At 39.3% G+C, this 13,285-nt stretch overlaps 1 protein-coding gene across 1 annotated transcript; it reads left to right on the forward strand.

The window, feature by feature from the left end:
- The first annotated feature begins 9,975 nt into the window (after positions 1-9,975).
- LOC148843621 (tetraspanin-8-like) lies at positions 9,976-12,480 on the forward strand. Its single transcript, XM_088957563.1, has 2 exons — positions 9,976-10,930; positions 11,976-12,480. Exons 1-2 carry the CDS (start codon positions 10,427-10,429, stop codon positions 12,282-12,284), a joined length of 813 nt encoding a protein of 270 aa, XP_088813689.1. The 5' UTR covers positions 9,976-10,426; the 3' UTR covers positions 12,285-12,480.
- The last annotated feature ends 805 nt before the right edge of the window (positions 12,481-13,285 follow it).

A 13,285-nucleotide genomic window follows, 5' to 3' on the forward strand; every position in this document is an offset into this window, starting at 1 on the left:
CTGGCTGATCTCTGCTAGGATGATAGGCTCGATGCCATAAGTTAAGTTGAACGGGGTTTCTCCCATAGACGTCTGAGGTGTTGTCCTATAGGCCCATAGGACGCTGTTTAGCTCGTTGTCCCAGAGGCCTTTGGCTCTGTCAAGCCTAGTCGTCCTTCTACAATAGTCCTGTTGGTGACTTCAGCTCACAACACATTGAGGTCTTCAACGACTTCCAACTAGTGGTGAACCAAGTCAATGGCGAGTATGAGGCCAAGGGACAGAGCATGGCCAAGTACCTTTCCAAGGTGCAGGAACTAGCCCGCCACTTCCAACACTTCTCCCTACGACAAGTATTGCGGCCCAACGACATGAGAGCCGATGCCCTATCCAAGTCCTTCCACTACATGCCGAGCCATCATGGATGGATCCTATCATCGCCTTCATGACCGAGTAGTTGCTCGATGACAGAAATAAGGCCAGGCGAATCCGACAGCAGGCTGCTCACTACACTTTGTTTGAAGGGAAGCTGTACCGAAGATCATTCACTTTGGCCTACCTCCGATGCCTCCGTCAAGAGGAGGCTGACTATGTACTCCGAGAGATTCACGTAGGCATATGCAGAAACCACCTCGGAGGTAGAGCCTTGGCCCAAAAACTACTAAGGAGGGATACTTTTGGCCAACTGCCTAGAAGGATATAGCCGAGCTGGTGCGAAAGTGTGACCAATGCTAGAGACACTCCAACATCTCCCACCAACCGGCCATGACCCTATCCACCCTTAGCAGTCCTTGGCCCTTCGCCAAGTGGGGCATGGACCTTCTCGGCCTCTTCCCTCAAGCCATAGGAAATAGGAAATACTTCATCATCACCATCGACTACTTCACCAGGTGGGTTGAAGCCAAGCCCTTGGCTACCATCACAGCCATAATGATACAAAATTTCTTTTGAAAAAACATCATCTACTGCTTTGGCCTCCCTCACATGCTAGTCACTGACAATGGGAAGCAGTTCAATGATGTGAGGTTCCGGGAATGGTGTTCCTCCCTTGGCATCAAGTAGTAGTACACCTCGGTAGGCTATCCTCAAACAAATGGTTTGGCCGAGGTCACCAATAAGACAATCCTAAAAGGACTGAAGACCAGACTTAACAAAGCCAAAGGCCTCTAGGCCGATGAGCTAAACAGCGTCCTATGGACCTATAGGACGACACCTCGGATGGTCACCGAGGCTGTCACCCATGAGCGAGATGACACTCTTATGGCATCGCTTGTTGTTGATGAAGTGGGCGACGAAGAGGCTCACAAACTACTCCCACGAGTTGACAGAGCGAGGGAGCCCGGAGAACCACCAGCGGGCGGCCTCTTTGAAGGTTGCCTGGAAAGTCTGGCATGTTAGGGTGTCAGAGTACCCATAAAGGAGCATGAGCACCTTGAAAATTTCCTGGTGGCCACTCGGGTCGGTCGTTCTGTTGTACATTTCGAGCGTAGGTGCCTTGAAATGTGGGGCAGGGGCTTGGAGAATGATGTCCAAGGTGAAGGTATCCATCCTCCCAGATGGATGAGTTTGGCTGGCCGAGGCCTCTTCTCGGCTTTCTCTGGCTTGGCGGAGCTCGTTCTTGATGGCCTTGAGTTGTGCTTGTAGGTCGATAATCTTTTGGTTGAGGGGAGCCTAGGCCTCACCCTGGTCCTCTCAGACTCGGTGGGGGTCAGCCCAAATCCCCAAATATTCTAACATGGGCCCGTGTCCATTCTTCCAAGCCCGTCTATCATTCAGGAGGTCTCGGAGGTTTGCGACGCGTGAGGGAGAGGCGTGACATCGACCTTCATACCTCGAGGGAGGGCTGTGATGGCCTGACCGCTCACCTTCATCCTGGAAGTTTTCGACAACGATGATGATGATGAGGGTCTCAACGGTGGTTGCGAGACTGGGTAGATTCTTCCCCTCTTTGGCTAGGAGGTCGCGTGGTCCTTGGTGACTGACTGGCAAGTTAGTTGCTGTCGGACTATGAGGGGTCTGCCCTGTTAGGGCTGACTGGGATGATGGCTAAGGGGTTAGGAGACACGCGCTCGCCATTGTGCCCCAGGCTTCTAGCAGGGTGGATGCCTTGTGGGTGGCCCCCTGCTGGGCACCCCACCTTGTCCAACCTCCGACTGAGGTCGTCAAACCTGTCGAGGACCATTTGAAGTTGGTTCCTTGTGACTAGGTTCTGAATGTTCCTAGTGTTTCTTGCCATGTTGGTAGATGCTTAGGAGTCGATTCTTTTGAGTATTAAGAGCTTAGTTGAAGGAAGTCATAGCGACGTTCCCACAGACGACGCCAATTGTTGCCGACCAAAATGGGCCAAGGGCAACATTGTAAATTCGCTCCTAAACTGAGGTGTGATCGAGCTATCTGAGGTCCGAGGTGGCTGAGGACAAGTAGGTCGGTCCTGCAAGGAGTGAAGGAAGGAGAACATCAGAAGCCTTGGGTTGGTACCCAAGGCGAAGCCTCTGACGGTCAAATTAGTATGAGGTTGGTGCAAAGTGGATGAGGTCCAAAGTACGAAGATTCAGACGAGCCCACAAGGGAGAGCAAGAGCTCTCAATTGCTAGCTCAAGAGTCTTTAAGTTTTAATCCTTTACCTTGGGGGTCGGGGGGTGTCCCCTATTTATACTTGAGTTCCCCTGAGGTAGGTGAGTTTGGACAATCGGGATGTGATTTGTACACGAGTAGCAAAGTCATCCGAGCTCGCAAGGTGACAACGCGCCATTGGTTCTGCTTTGGACTGCGCCACATAGAACGTGCAAGCCCGCCATTGGACAAGGCCATGTGCGCCTGCATCATATACATATCCCCTCCATTAGATAAAACTTGATTTAGCTCTACATCAGCGTGTGGATTCAGATCAGTAATGCATGAATATTCTTCGCGTGGGGTCATTTATGAGTTAAGCTTATGTAAAATATGTTTGGGATTAGGGTTGACATTGCGAAAGAATTTGCCATTTCTTCTATTCCTTGAGTCTAATAAGGGTTATTGGCCATCTTAATTGTTTGGCACCATTGCTGAGTTTCACGATCAATCAACTGGCAGGTTCTTCATCCATTCTTCTACAGTTGTATATGCAATTGCTATACACTTTATAATTCTCGGTTGAAGCCTATATTTGCTTGATGTAGCCTATATTCTGGGTTGAAGCATATGCATTTGTTTCTACACCTATATAGTTGTATATGTACACGTAAATATGTATTCTGTATAACTACCTTTTTTTTGATTCATGAATACAAACACAGTTAATATTTTTAAACCGTTTTTGTATTCATCTTATTTATTTGAAATTGGTGCAAAGCATGAGCCCCATCATTAAATGCTCTAACTATTTTATGCTCCAATGCCTTAACTTTGGTCAGAAAGCAAAATTATCAGAAGAACACAAAATTGTAATACAAAAAATAGGTATAGTAATGCTCTCTTCTTAGAATACAAAAATGCTAGAAAATATATTTATAATCTCTTAATCATTACATTTTTACATGCTAAACAAACACTCTGAAACATGAACCGGGGTACATATGCATCACAAATAAACTGAGCCCAAATTATTTTTGTAAAAGGGCATTTCACCTAGAGTGCATTTTTTCTTCATGGCCTTCACAAAGAATGCATTCTTTTTCTGTAATGATCCCTCTTTTGAACATAGCTTAGCTTGAGTGAGTAGGTCAGCACAAAATACTTTCCATGCAAAGATCTTGAACCTAGGAGTGCTTTCCAAATCCACTACAAAGAATGCATTCTTTTTTCTGTAATGACCCCTTTTGAATATACAACCATTCTTTCTAACTAGAAAGAATAATCATCAAAATTGATCTTTATAGCATCGAAGCAGCTCATCCATTTAACTAGAAACCCACAATTTATTTTTGTAAGTGTTTGGATAATTATCAATACAGGACTGGATTTCTAGGAAAGTATTCTGAGCTCTCTTAAGGATAATGGGAGGCACCAATTTGTTGTTGAAAATATTTTCATTTCGGTTTTTCCACAAGTGCTAGAGTAAAATGAAATATTTCTCTTTAATGTAAGGGCTAGGAAGTGATTCATCATGGAAATCAATAATTTTTTCCACCAATCTTGAATTGAACAAATGTTTCCCATAGGCATTTTAAAGGAGTCATGGGTATAATCAACATCCTCTTCTTCCCCACAAACACTACATGACCATCAATATTAAAACCTCTAGAAGTTAACAACCTTTTTGTTGGGAGCTTATACTTAGGAGCAAAATATATTTGGAAGGGGACTTCAAGCTCCAGCCTTTAATTAGTTCATTGCATGGCATGGAAGCAACACCATTCAATAAGCTTGCTTCATTTTAGGCAGATGTAATGGGAAATTTGCCACTAGGGTTAGGTCTCCATATAAGTTTGTCCCTATGAGGATAAGAAGGAATGGAGATAGATTTAGGTGCTGTTTGATTGCACTTTTTAGAGGTCTGAATCTGAAAATGCTATTTTTCAGACCTCACCCCTTATTTGGTTGTACCTCTTAAACTGGGTCTGAAACTGATTTTCAAATCTGAAAATCATAGACCTTGGACCAGCTCTTAACGTGCTCAGATGCGTTTTAGAGCCAGTCCAATGTCCAAAATATCCTTACAATTTTTTTTGTAAATGACTCGAGTTACCCCTGATATCCCCAAACCCAAAAAACTTAAACATTCAACCTCTCTTTTTCTCTAGCTCTCTCTCTCTCTCTCTCCCTCCCCTGTCTTCCCACCACCGCCACTGCCGTTGTCTTCTCTCTTTCCCCCCAGTGGTGGCTCCCTCTCTCCTCCTGTCTTCTCTCTCTCGCTCTCTCCCCTGTCTTCTCTCTCTCTCTCTCTCTCTCTCGCTCTCTCTCGCTCTCTTCCTCTCTCTCTCTCTCTCTCTCTCTCTCTCTCTCTTGTCTTCCCACCACCGCCACCACCACTACAACAAGCAGCAATGGTGGTTCAAGACTTCAGTGAATAATAATAACGCTTTTATTAATTATTAATTATAAATTATTTTTATAAATTATTTTTTATTAAATTTACTTATGTTATTTACTAATTATTATTTATTTTTATTAACTAGTAATTTTTAATTATTTCATTATTTTTTAAAAATTTATTTTAATTTTATTTGTGTAAATTATTAATTAGTAATTATTAATTAATTTAATATTTTTATAATCATTAATTATTATTTTTAATTTTAATCATTTCATTTATTAATTAGTAATTATTAATTTATTATTTATTATTTTTATTGTTTCAATATTATTTTGAGGTTGATTATTATTTTTTATGAGATAATGTAAATTGAATTCAACATTTCCAAAGTGTATGTTTTAGGGGTAAAATAGTAAAATCAATTAATTTCAGATGGTAAAAGGTTGATCCAAAACAAACAAACTGATGGATTCAGATCCACTAAAAAGTAGAAAAGCAACTATGCCTCTTTTCAGATTTCAAACATAGTTAATATCTTTTTAACTTTTCAAATTTGAGTTTTCAGATTTATCAAACGCCACCTTAATCTTTTCCTAAGCTATAGGAGGAACCATATTTCTAATCGTCGATTCTTTCTAAACCCTCCTCTTGGGATTGATGACATCACTAATTTGTAAGTCTTTGCCGATAAGCAATTCATTATCCACCAAATTAATGCTCAAAGACTCATCATCAACCCACTTATCAAGTTAGAATTTTGTAAAGCTACCATTAGGGGTGAATATTATTGTTTCATTAAAACTGAAAAACCAAAGTTTGGTTCGATTATTTTGATTTTTTGTTTTTTCAATTTAGTTAATTTGGTTTTATAAATATTTGGTTTCAGTTTTCAGGATTAGAAATTTAATTAATAAAAAAATCGAATTGACCATAATTTAGTGTATATAATATGACCTATATTATATGCATAATATAATATATTATTTCACCAATATATATAATATTAATATATACATATTATGTGTTAGTATAATATTAATGAAACTTGGTTTTAACCAAAATTATCAAAAACCAAACAAAAAATTTCGTTTTTGGTTTTTTCAGCTTTTAGTAATTTGGTTTCAATTCAATTTTATGTTGTACAAGTTTGGTTTTTAAAAAATTGATTTATTTGGTTCAGTTTTTAACCAAATAAACTGAATGCCCATCCCTAGCAACTGATAAGAATAAAAGTTATCATATTTTTATCCCTAAATATTCAGTCTTTTATACTTAATTAGTACTTAATTGGACTCATTATTCTTGTATTTCGATTCAGTGCATGAAAGAAGGCGTCGGGAGAAAAACAAGGCTAATCGGGTAATTTTGCATAGTTTCGGTGTCACGTAGTAATTTGGGCATAACCCTCTCATTCGGACTCCGATTGAGATGATTCAAGATTCATTGGAAAGATAAGGAAACACTCTACAACTTTGATGTTTTAAGTTTTGATAGATTCAGACTGCATCAAAGTCAATCGGGCCCAAAGTCTGAGCAAATTCGTAGGGAAGCCCAGTTCATAGCAGAAGCCCAGTTCACAGAGAAGCCTTGTAGTGGCCTAATTCGTTGAAGAAGCCCAATACGAATACAAGAATAAGGAAACTGCAAAGAGTCCTATTAGATTTAATTTTCTGATGTAATTCTAGAAAGATAAAGGAGATTGAGATATAGGATATGATTAAATCTAAACTAATCATTAGGAATTAGGACTTTCTATTTTTGAGAATGAACTCCAAAAAGGAGTTGGAAACAACCCCTCCCCCTAAAGCTATATAAAGGGGGGGGGGGTAGACTATCACCATCAATCAATCAATCTGGGGAGCAATCAAAAGTCCTCCAAGAGAACTTCAGCTTTTAAGGAAATAGTCAACAACCTAGGAGGAGAAGAAGGCGGCGGCAAGGAGAAGACAAGCTCATCGATCTCAACTTCAAGGGCGACATCATGAGTTCTTTCTTATACGTTGTTTGTTTAATCTTCTTTATCATGAACTAGTTTATTTATAGTTGGGGCTATGGAAAGCCTAACCACTACCATGGATTGATTTTTATTTAATTCAACCAAGCTGTTTTTATTTTCATATTGTCTATAAGTTATTATTTGTAATGCAATTAGGAGCTTGGCTACCTCTTAGTTGATTTGGTTTATGTGAATGAACCGGAAAGGGAACTCATATAATAGAGTAAATAACTCATAGTGTGAATTGAATGGTATATAGGAATATATATACACGATTCATCTAATGATACAGGTTTTTCATAGAAGTTAATGCACTTTCTATCTCGAGAACTCTAATCGAGGAATCGAAGGGTTACTTGATAGAAGTAGGTTTGATATATCCTAGAAGGGAATATTAAATAAATTAGGAAAAACTGCAGCTTATGAAAATAGTAAATTATCTTGGTTAATTTAATAAATTGATATTCATTGAAAATGTTAGGTGGACCAATAGTCCTGGCACTTTCATTTAAATCGTTGCAAGTTCAGTCATTGATTGCCTTTGTTTTTATCTTTTATCTTTTCCTCTCTTTAATTTTTAGTAGTTCCTATTGTTAGATCCAAAATTCGGTTGTCCAAATAATTGAAGGAAACTATAGTTCTAATACTTATTTTGTTAAATCCTCGTGGGAACGATATCTTTATACTACTTGATAACTAATGCGCTTGTTAGGATTATATAATTATAACTATCACTACCATTGCCTACGGACCAACCAAGACCTCATGTTGGCCAAAGATTTAATAAGAGTAATTCTACCAATAAGAGAGAGCGGGTTCTGTTTTTCACCCAAAAGTTTCTTGCAATTTTCTCATTAAGAAATTTGAAAGTCTCCTTGTTGGCCGTATTATTGAGAACCAGACCACCTAAATATAAGTTATTTCTCGACTCCAAAGGAATTCTAAAAATATTAGATAAAACTTTTTGTAATTTATGATGGATATTCTTAGAAAACATAACGGTAGACTAGCAAAATGAACTTGAGGCTTGAGCAAACTTTATCAATATATCCTGGATTTTAACACATGTCGGTATACTAGTTTTAGCAAATATAAGACAATCATCAACAAATTGTAAAATGGGGATGATAGGGCCATACTTAAAAGCCTTATAACCAATAAAGCTTCTAGGAAGAGATGCATCCCTCAAGAGATTTTTAATAAAAACCTCAGCATAAAGACAAAAATATAAGAGAAGATCACCTTGCCTAAAAACCGCAGCAAACACGCATGCATTAATACTTAACACCAGATCCCATGTGCTATGACACAAAAAATACATGATATGCGAATCAAAGCCCCATGATACATTAAAAAGGGTGGCAAAGAAAAAAGAGCTCGAATCTATTACCCACAACACATTGTAGCCACCATACATTGAGAATATCTCCATTATTTAAATAATTTAGGGTAAAAGACTTGAACATATCCTAAGTTTCCAAAAATTGATTTAAACATACCCCAAGATTTTTAAATAAACATAAAACTACCTTCCCACCATTATGTTGGATGGATTTCATGAAAAGACACTTTTACCCTTTCTAGATCAATGTCATCTTCTACCTAAATCCCGCCTCTGCACAAACCATTGGAAGAACAACTCCATGATGTGTTCGATGCAGCAATAGCCAGTTCCAACCAAGACTATCACGAAAGGCCTTTCAACGAAAATGATAGCCATTAAAACTAAAACTAATTCCAAGGAACCACCCAGCAATAACATGTTTGATGTGGTCCTTTTGCTTGGAAGATGCCATGGTAGAACTTGTTGAAGGGGTCATACGATGTGCCATGTTAACACTTCTTATCGTTTTAAGAACAATAAGGTATGTTATATGTTTAAGTCAAGTGGGATAACACATAAATCATATTTAAGTCTATGAAAATTCAGAATATGTTTAAGTCTTTTATCGAAAGGTTTAACAGAATTCTTTGTTTAACAGGCTGTAGAACTAATGACAAAAGTTTGGAGTCTGGATCTCCTGTCCACAAGAACTTTACCCACAATTATCACAGTTATACATAGAGAACATCTCACCCTTGCATAGTATTATGCAGGGGGAGATGTTCCAAATTCACGGGGTAGTATATTGTGGATAGGTATGGGTAAAATTCTTGTGAGCAGGTCAAAAGTTTGACCCCAATGATAAAATACATGGGGGCCTACACCACCATTTGCCTATGAATTTATTTATAACGTGGAACCTCATTATTGGTTCTAAGACCAGATCTGCTCTTCACTCATGACGCCCCTCACACCGATCTCACAGATACATCCAACTATGCATTGAGAACATCTCCCGTACTTAGGGAAACATGATGGGATGTACCTCTGAGGTCGTTGTGAATCGCCCATGGAGCACAACGTTCAACTAATCCGAATTCGAACAAATCCGAATCGGACGGGGTGACAGGGATACGCGGTACCACCGATACCGAAGTCTACCTTATCACATAGAATCTACGACCAAAACAAATAACGCGTGTTTTTTTCGGGGAGGATTATATTCGTCGCAACATCAAGCAGTTGCCTCGAGGTTGCATACTTTACTTACAACGCTAATATATAATTTCTTAATTATCATAAAATCAAAAAATAGTATTATTTTCTTAATTTAATGCATGTATAATTTCTTAATTTCTCTCGACCATCTGATCTAATGGCAATTGATAACCCAAAAAACCCAAAGTTCTATATGAGACGTAATAAAGGTTGATGACAACCAATTATTGCCTGCCACGTACTCCACTCTGACCTCTTATTGTTTAGAGTTTTTAATACAAAAAGGTTACGCACGTTTGATGTTGCGCTTTTAAGTTTAAACTTTCTCTTGTCAAAAACCGTTTAAAATTCGGCGGCCAAAATACCTCCAGGCTGCAGCCCGCTTGATACTTTTGGCTTTCCCGTGGGGCCCACCATTAACTGAACTTGCCACGTGCCTAATAACACCGACTCAGCAAACTCGACGGACTCTTTTACATCCGTGAGCAGAGTAGCCACCACGAGGCAATCCAAATTTTGGATTTGGCAGAGTCGTCTGGGCAAATGCATCCACATAGTACGAGCCAAAAAGACAAAACCACCCTCGTGTGTTCATCTCTTTGCCCTTATTAAATCGAACAGGGGGGTTTATTTGTCTTTTCAAGGAATATGCTCAAGTCAGGACTCTTGAAACGAGTAAGGAGTAACCCCCTTTTCTTTTTCCTTTTCTGTTTGAACTTTGAAATGGAAACGGTCAACACATTAATTTTTCTGAAATTATTTAATTGATTCAATTAAATGATGCTTATTGCTGTAGAGAACCTTCCCCTGCAACAACAGCCTCTGAAAAAATCTTCAAGATTACCTGTACTATTTATAATCCTTTCCATCTACTTCTTCTCCATCGTCCGTCTTTTCTTCTTCTTGGTTCAGTGCTATCGATTTTGGTTGATCTTCTTGTGGCGAGAGGAAGATGGTTCGAGTGAGCAACAACCTAATAGGCATTCTAAACTTTGTGACGTTCCTGCTCTCGGTTCCGATCTTGGGAGCAGGAATATGGCTGGCAAACCGAGCCAGCAGCGACTGCGAGAAGTTCCTCGAGAAGCCCGTTATCGCTCTTGGAGTGTTTCTCATGGTGGTCTCTCTCGCCGGACTCATCGGTGCATGCTGCAGAGTCTCATGGCTTCTCTGGCTTTACCTTCTTATGATGTTTCTCCTCATAGTTCTTCTCTTCTGCTTCACGATCTTTGCTTTCGTGGTGACTAACAAGGGAGCTGGAGAGGTGTTGTCAGGTAAAGGGTATAAGGATTATAAGTTGGGGGATTATTCCAACTGGTTGCAGAAGAGGGTTAACAACAACAACAACTGGAGGAAGATCAAGAGTTGCTTGATGGATAGCCATGTCTGCAAGAGTCTCAACGACTCTACTGCCGAACCGGTGGAAAAATTTTACGCCCGGCATTTGTCTTCAATTCAGGTATATAATCATTTCTTTTCCTCCTTCCCTCCACCTCAAAATGGTTGTTAGGGCTTTCTCATTCTCAAACTCCTCTGTCTAAGTAGGGTTTCTTCTTCTTAGCTTCTGGGTTCTTAAATTTTTGTTTTATTCATTATTTGTCTTCGAGATCCGAAATGGGAACTTTTATTTGTTGATTTTCGTTGTAGTTTTTTTTTTTTTTTTTGTTTATCTGCCAATCCGCTATAACTCGCAGTTCCATGTAATCAGAATCCGTTTCATCTGTACTTGATTTTTTTTTTTGTTAGATTTGGATTTCTGATATTCATATTTGGATCCATTGAAAATAGAATTAAGTGGCGATTATGGAGAATTAGTAGCATATGAGAACATTATTGAAGGGTTCTCTTGGAATTTCTTGGTGGAGATCCCCTCCTGCATTTGGTTTCATACTTGTATTTTGATCTGTGTTGATTGAATCAAAGGATAACAAAATTTTCCTTCATTTTCTTGTAGACATGACAAATGGGTTTTAGTATCTGGTTGATTTCATTCACCATGTCAACATGATTTAATATCCACTAATTTCATTTAGCTCTCTGGTTCATTGGAAAACTATTTATGTAAATCTGTATTTCTTTTCTGATTAATTACTTAACCATTTCTGTGTTTATATCACGTCGGTTTTGGCTCCTTATTGGATGGTTTTCTTGGTCAAGTGACAAACAACGTAAAGCTTTCCTAGTTATCGGGAAAAAAAATCTTCATTTCAAGCAAAATTTCCACAGTTCTGTCTTGCATTCTCAACCGAATAGTATTATATTTTAAATAACTCTGATAGAAGTTTAGAATTGGGCAAACGATAGTATATTATGCTTGGAAGTTTTGTAGTTGGAAATGCATCATAATCAAAGCCTTATCCCAACTATATAGCTACATGAATCCTATTTCAGCATTCCATCCTGTTTAGTTTAATGCCATAACCATTTGTAAAAATAAAATTATAAAATTATGAGCACTTTTCAAAGTCTGATCTTCCCTTTGTTTCTTCTTCTGATGATTGCAGTCGGGCTGCTGTAAGCCTCCAACAGCATGTAATTTCCAATACGTGAGCCCAACAGTCTGGACGAAAACCAATATAACCAGTGAGCTTTCTGATTGCAATAACTGGGACAATCCCACAGGCTCGCTCTGTTTCAACTGCGATTCTTGCAAGGCTGGAGTACTTGACAATCTCAAGAAGGACTGGAAAAAGGTGGCTGTCGTGAACATTATCTTCCTCATCTTCCTCGTTATTGTCTACTCTGTTGGCTGTTGTGCTTTCAGGAATAACAGAGAGGACAATGCTTACCCCAGATGGAAGGGATACCCTTAGATCACTGATTTAGATTCGACTAGTCTTAGAGAGTTGGACAGAGTGATGTATCCTCATTAATATTTTGTTTTTTGTTTCTTTCTATGCTGAGTTACAGATGTGTTTATTACTTTATTTTGCTTGTCTTGTATAGATAATCTCTGTATGCTAGTTTGATTGCAGACCATTTTCTTATCAGACTGGATTATTGGTATCATATCCAGCTTGGGTTTGTGCATTTTGAATTTTGTTATCATTGTTTACATTGTTGTGGTTTTAGAGCTTCCAGCTGGCATTAGAAATCAGTTGAACTTTAGAACAGATCTTACTTGGGCAATTTAGGAAGGCAAGTGGGTTGCTGAATAGTTGCAATTCTTCTTCCAATTCCCTCCTTGCAGCTGAGACACTAGTTTCGGGATAAGGTTAGCCAAACTTGCTTATGGGGGTGGCGATAAGGATGATGATCTAGTTTTCAGGCATCCTTAGAGGTGCCATGTGTAAGGGATAAGGATGAAGACGGTGAACTTACTAGGGCAATTTAGGAAGGCAAATGGGTTGCTGAATAGTTGCAATTCTTCTTCCAATTCCCTCCTTGCAGCTGAGACACTGGTTTCGGGATAAGGTTAGCCCAACTTGCTTATGGGGGGTGGGGGTAAGGATGATGATCTAGTTTTCAGGCATCCTTAGAGGTGCCATGTGTAAGGGATAAGGATGAAGACGGTGATGGCAACTTTGGAAATATCTGTCCCCCTCTTCAGCATATTCCTGAAATTGAAAATATTTCATTTGGTAGTTCCCTTGAGAAGACAAAATCCAAGTTAGTAATCATGCCCAACTGTTCGGTAATAAGTCTCATTGGAACAGGTCGTCCAGATGGGATAATAAGTCTCTTGGTTGGTGGCGGGGATTGAGAGGAAAGCATGTGCGTGCTGACTTGGGTGAGATAGTGAACTTTCGTGGACGACTCTCCGTCAGGGCCAAATGAGCGTTGGCCGGGATGAACAATTGGCGCGCCCTGTTTG

Source organism: Nelumbo lutea, chromosome 8, assembly GCF_056320005.1.
Source record: "Nelumbo lutea isolate HS-2025 chromosome 8, American lotus-T2T, whole genome shotgun sequence".
Taxonomy (NCBI): Eukaryota; Viridiplantae; Streptophyta; class Magnoliopsida; order Proteales; family Nelumbonaceae; genus Nelumbo; species Nelumbo lutea.

Excerpts from the sequence above, each read along its gene's own strand:
- LOC148843621 (XM_088957563.1), top strand. The coding sequence starts at position 10,427 with ATGGTTCGAGTGAGCAACAACCTAATAGGCATTCTAAACTTTGTGACG. Across the intron at positions 10,931-11,975 it reads GGCATTTGTCTTCAATTCAG|TCGGGCTGCTGTAAGCCTCC; the intron begins GTATATAATCAT and ends TGATGATTGCAG.